This window comes from Mastomys coucha, unplaced genomic scaffold, assembly GCF_008632895.1.
Source record: "Mastomys coucha isolate ucsf_1 unplaced genomic scaffold, UCSF_Mcou_1 pScaffold9, whole genome shotgun sequence".
Lineage (NCBI taxonomy): Eukaryota > Metazoa > Chordata > Mammalia > Rodentia > Muridae > Mastomys > Mastomys coucha.
The window spans coordinates 62,157,899-62,163,242 of NW_022196915.1; the positions used below are offsets into that span (position 1 = coordinate 62,157,899).

At 41.1% G+C, this 5,344-nt stretch overlaps 1 protein-coding gene across 2 annotated transcripts in view; it reads right to left on the reverse strand.

The window, feature by feature from the left end:
* Cog3 (component of oligomeric golgi complex 3) overlaps positions 1-5,344 on the reverse strand; it is a 53,481-nt gene that overhangs the window by 26,189 nt on the left and 21,948 nt on the right. For both annotated transcript variants that reach the window (XM_031362779.1, XM_031362780.1), the window contains exons 12-14: positions 4,746-4,885; positions 2,359-2,519; positions 546-651 (exon numbers count right to left, since the gene is read on the reverse strand). In XM_031362779.1, coding sequence (XP_031218639.1) covers positions 546-651; positions 2,359-2,519; positions 4,746-4,885 — 407 coding nt within the window. The remainder of the gene's footprint in view (positions 1-545; positions 652-2,358; positions 2,520-4,745; positions 4,886-5,344) is intronic.

Consider the following 5,344-nt stretch of genomic DNA (forward strand, 5'->3'; position numbering starts at 1 on the left):
AAAGAAAGAAAAAGAAAGAAAGAAAAAGAAGAAGATGAAGAGGAGGAGGAGCAAGAGGAGGAGGATGAGGAGGAAGAGGAGGAAGAAGAAAAGCAATGTAGGGGAGGAAGGGGCTTATGCAATCTTATAGCTCCTAGGTCACAGTCCATTACTAAAGGAAGCCAGAGCAAGAGCTCAAGACAGAAACCTGGAAGCAGAGGTTATGGAGGGATGCTACTTCCTGGCTTTCTCTCCATGGTTTCTGACCACTAGCCCAGGGGTGGCACCTGGCTTTATCACACTCTTTATAAAACCATCTCCAGCTTCCAGACACCACTTCTCACACTCACCCCACATCCTGCACTCAGCATATGCCCTTCCCCACTTCTATACCCCAAAGTTCTTCATGGTCTAGGAGCATCTAGTACATGCCATTAGCATTTCACTCTAATTACATTTAGGGTCTATCAATCTGTCCCTAGAAAGTCTGAAAGCCAGAGACACAGTCCACAATGAGGTTAATTAACTGAATGAACAGAAGCCAGAGTTAAGCCATCACAACATACCAGACTTTCTTAAACTATTGGATTCTCCTTCTTCTAACCGGACATCTGAAAAGGAAGCGTCTGAAGGTGTCTTCTTCTGCTCATCCTTTAAACTCTGTGCAATTTGCTACATAGAGAAACAAGAAAGAACATTCAGGGGCAGTTTTTCTTTGTGTCTTACAATCTAGATGAGCTGAACAGATGTTCTGGGAACTCCATAAAACTCAAGTATCATCCAATAGGATCATTACAGAGTAGAAATACTCCATCACAATCACCACCTCAGCCCTAATGGTCAGGCCTGACATTGTGTCCCTCTGACATAGTGAAGAAGTAAATGCCAGCTATTCAGTATTCTCACCAAAACAATTAAAAAACAACAAAAACAAAAACAAGAACAATGAGACAAACTCTGGTCTCTTCAAAACAGTCAGTTATAAAAATAAAACACAAACCAAAGCAAGGGAGAAGCCTTAACTTCATTTTTTTTATACTTTATTATTTTATGTGTCCAGCCATGAGCAAAGTTTTAATTCATAAAAAACTAATGTGCTTAGGAGTCAAGTATCAAGTCCTTAGCTTGGGCTGGAGCAGCAACTCTGTAGCAACCATACATGACATGCTCTCTTCCAAGGGCCCTCATGATTCCCAGCTCCTACACACAGGCTGGTGACTCACAACCGCCTGTTACTCCAGCTCCAAGGGGATCCTATGCCCCTTTCTGGCCTCCACAGGAACGCACACATACACATGTACTCACACACATATACACAAATAATTTTTTTTTTAATTTTAAGTACTCAAATTACTTTCAAATGATTAAGCAAAAACCATACTGACAAAAATATAAGGTAATATGAAAAAAAGCATTAATAACTGCTGACTCTGAACCCAGAACTGTAGGAATGTTCTTGTTTCTAGGTGAGAAATTTCTATTATGATTGTGTTAAAAATAAAACCACCCTAACCTTCCAGAGTTACCTCCCAGAGTATTTTCAGACTGAAACTCTCTCTGGAACAGTGGACGAGAGCAAGCAGGTAAAAGTAAACAAGGCACTGTGCTGGCTTCATGAGAGCTCACTGCATTACTCTGGATACTTTTGCTTTTGTTTGTGAGTTTTCACTTTAAAGTTCTGCACTCTAATAACCTGCCACAGCACTAACACTGTAGGCAGCCTGGGAACTCTATCCAGAGGTCACAGAAAACAAACAACAGTCAGAAGGCTCAATGCAACAACTGGAGCCTTCAAGCCATAATCCAAAGTTGGTACAATATAATTTTAGGGGTACAGCAAAGGGCCATGCCACCATCATTAACTGTGGTGGCTGCTATTTTACCAGCCCTCTTATATGCCACTCACAAGGAAATATGAGAAACTGCAGAAAGCACTAATTCAATTTAAAAGTTAAGGATGCACATATCTTGACAAAGGAAAGAAAGCTGTATACAAAGGTTACCAAACATAAGTACAAACTAACAATTTGTATGCAATTCTTTAGTTTCATTTCCTATGACTTTTATGGCAAATATATTTGATTTTATATTCTGGATGATTGTTTTGTTTTGTTTTGTTTTGTTTTGTTGTTTTTTCAAGGCAGGGTTTCTCTGTATAGCCCTGGCTGTCCTGGAACTCACTCTGTAGACTAAGCTGGCCTCGAACTCAGAAATCCGCCTGCCTCTGCCTCCCAAGTGCTGGGATTAAAGGCGTGCGCCACCACTGCCTGCCTTGAGTGATAGTTTAAAGTGAAATATTCTATCTCAACCAGTATAAAACATCCACAAGCTAAGCAAGAGCAGTGAGCAGATGAAGATCAAGTGGTGAAGAGACCCCACCTCCATCATGACTAGCTTATCAGGATATGCCAGATCTCCAGGAGCTGGTTTGTAGCCTGTGATGTCCGTCTGAATGTAGATATGGGTTCGATACACAAGCCTCTCTTGTACATCTTCCAACATTTGCTTTACTCCAGCTGCAAATGCCCCCAGTTGTTCAGCTTTAAAAAAAAAAAAAAAAGCCATTATCCACTCCAGCTTCCTTTTAACTAAGCAGAGATTACTGACCTGCTCTGACATGGCATGAACCACTCTGTTTCAGAGACTATTGCTGAACTTTATTTCAATATGACTCAATGGTCTTAGAAAAATTTAATGGATAGCTTTCAATTGCCTTGGGCTTATCATGGAAAAATAAGTTGGCCTTCCATCTTCTTCAGTCCTTTTTCAGAATTCTGAAAATTTAGTTATATTCTTTACATTCATAATGAATCTGGGTTTTAAGAAAACACTGTGGTAAGTTAATTCATATAGATTCAGACCAACACTACAAGAGACCATTTTACAAATAAACTAATCCCACATTTTACAAAAAACAAAAGTGAAATATGAATTTATATAGTGTTTCTCCCTTTCTCAGAGGCCATGACTGTTAAAACATAAATCAGTAATCTCTTTCCATGGGTCAGGGACTAGCGACACTGCACAGTACTGGAAAACATTCACAACACTTTAAAACTCACCCTAAATTCAGAAGCCCTGAGATGGAGAAATCACACCACAGAATGAGCTAACTACAGAAAGATAACTATGAGGAACGACATGTCGACTACTGATGGAAGGGGCAGCGGTGCTAAACCCCCCAACACACAGACCATCTCAGAGGAGGCTTCCCAACAAGGCAGCAAACCATGCTCCCTACTACAATCTAGTCAGTAGACAACAGATGAGCGACAGTTAGTGCCACACACACTCGTCTACTCCAGTCACATCCAAAATATAGGGGATAAAAGCTTGATTAAGGATAAGAGGCAATAAGGATCCAAAAGGAGTTCTGTGCCTCCTGGATATTCAGACAGTCGCTGGTATCTCCTAACTCAGACATGTTCCAGATCAGTCTTTCCAATGGTCAACATGCCCTCATAATTAGGCATAAAGGTACCTCAAAATGATTCGTAAATGGCTAAGATTGGGCATTATTTCCTGGCCAATACAATGTTACCAACCTATCCTAGTTTAATACCAACCTGTCCATGACTTGGAATTTCTCTCAAGGAATCTGCCTCGCCAGAGCTAGCAACAGAGGTCTAGCACTTTCCTTAGGCTAATAGATAGTTCACAATAGTTAGAAATGTTTTACATACTAGAGAGTAATGAAGGGCTTCCACTCAAGGACATTAGCTAGAAGTGTTAGGTCAGAACCCTAGTCATTGCTTCCAGCAAAACCATAGAATTAGTATAGGAATACCAAATTAGCCCCAGCAGGGAGGGGCACCATTGCTCTTCCACCCGCTTCACAACCGGAGATCTTGGTCAGTAAGATCACTGACCTTGATGTGTCACCTGCCTACGTGACTCTTGTCATCTGTCCTGCTTGCTGTATGCTACTTAAGCCGGCTTTTCACTTGGTGCACAAGGACTTGGACTTGGACTTGGACTCGCATGCAGGACTAGCACTATGGACTCGCAGAAGGACTCGCACTAGAACTTAGATGAGTTAGGACTCAGACTCATGCAGTCCGCAGTCCCCCGGCCCAAGCACTCTGGGCCTGGGGGATGCAGCACCAGTTCAGAGGAGATAGCTACTGCTTTAGATCCAGTGTTTTAGATGGCCTCAGTACCAGATTTATCATCTCTCTTTTGCAATGACTGTAAAAGTCTGATGCCATTTTTAAGAAATACATTCAGATCCTGTACTTCATGTGTCATCTCTGCCATCATTTCTTCGCCTACGCCTTGTCTACCTGACTAGGACCCCGGTTTCTCCCGCAGGTTGAAGGAGGCCCAGATCTGCGGCAGGTTAGGTGCTGAGAGAAAAGCTGCTCTTCACCTAGGAGGAGGAGGAGCTTGCTGGAGCACTCCTACCTACGCATGCTAAAGAACCCTTGTTTGCAATTGAAAGCATCAAGTAAGTTGACTCCAGTGTGCTAGATCCCCAACACCTAAGTTCAGTTTTCAGTTTTAAAATCCTTATCTATTTAATCTGTACGATTAAATGGTTCCAGATGAAGACACACCTTTATTGGAAAAGGAGAGAGATTTCAACCCAAGCTCCAACAAATTAGCCTTCTACTTAAAATTTTTAAAACTTAAAAAACAAACAAACAAACAAAGCCCACTATGTGACTGGACTGAGGCTGTGAAGGAAAGTCCAGTTTCTCCTCGCACTCACTGCTCCACAGACACAATGACAGAGTCCTTTAACGTGATCACCTCTGCATATTTACCGTTGTTCTGTACGTGGTCTTCAAGCACTTCATTTTTAAGAATCCCACAGAGCTCCGATAAAGTCTCTAAGTGAATGACATGGATGATCAATGGCCGGAACACATCATACAACGACACGCACAATTTCTCCAATAGTTCACTGAAAGGAAGGACAGGATGCAGTTGTTAATAGCGAAATGTTCAGGATTTTTCCAATATGCATCTCCTCTAGCCAGAAAGAATAAATACTGACTGGAAAATGGTAACTGGGTGCACACTCTGTATGAGGAACGAGACTGAGTCTGTAAACTACTTTTGCTCTAAAAGCTCAGAATCAACACTTAGCCTACAACACTTAATTCAAATTAGATAATGCCCCCAACAAGTCAACTGTTCAAAACTTTTATTTTAACACTAATTTTATAGTTTCAAAATATAAATTATTCCAATAAACATTATTACCTTTTATATTCTACATCACTGCAGATCAGTTACTCTCATACATACTAAACACATGTTCAAACAAACAAACAAACAAACAAACAAACAAAAACACTAGCCAGGCATGGTGGCGCACATCTTTAATCCTAGCACTTGAAAGGTAGAAGCAAAACAAAAA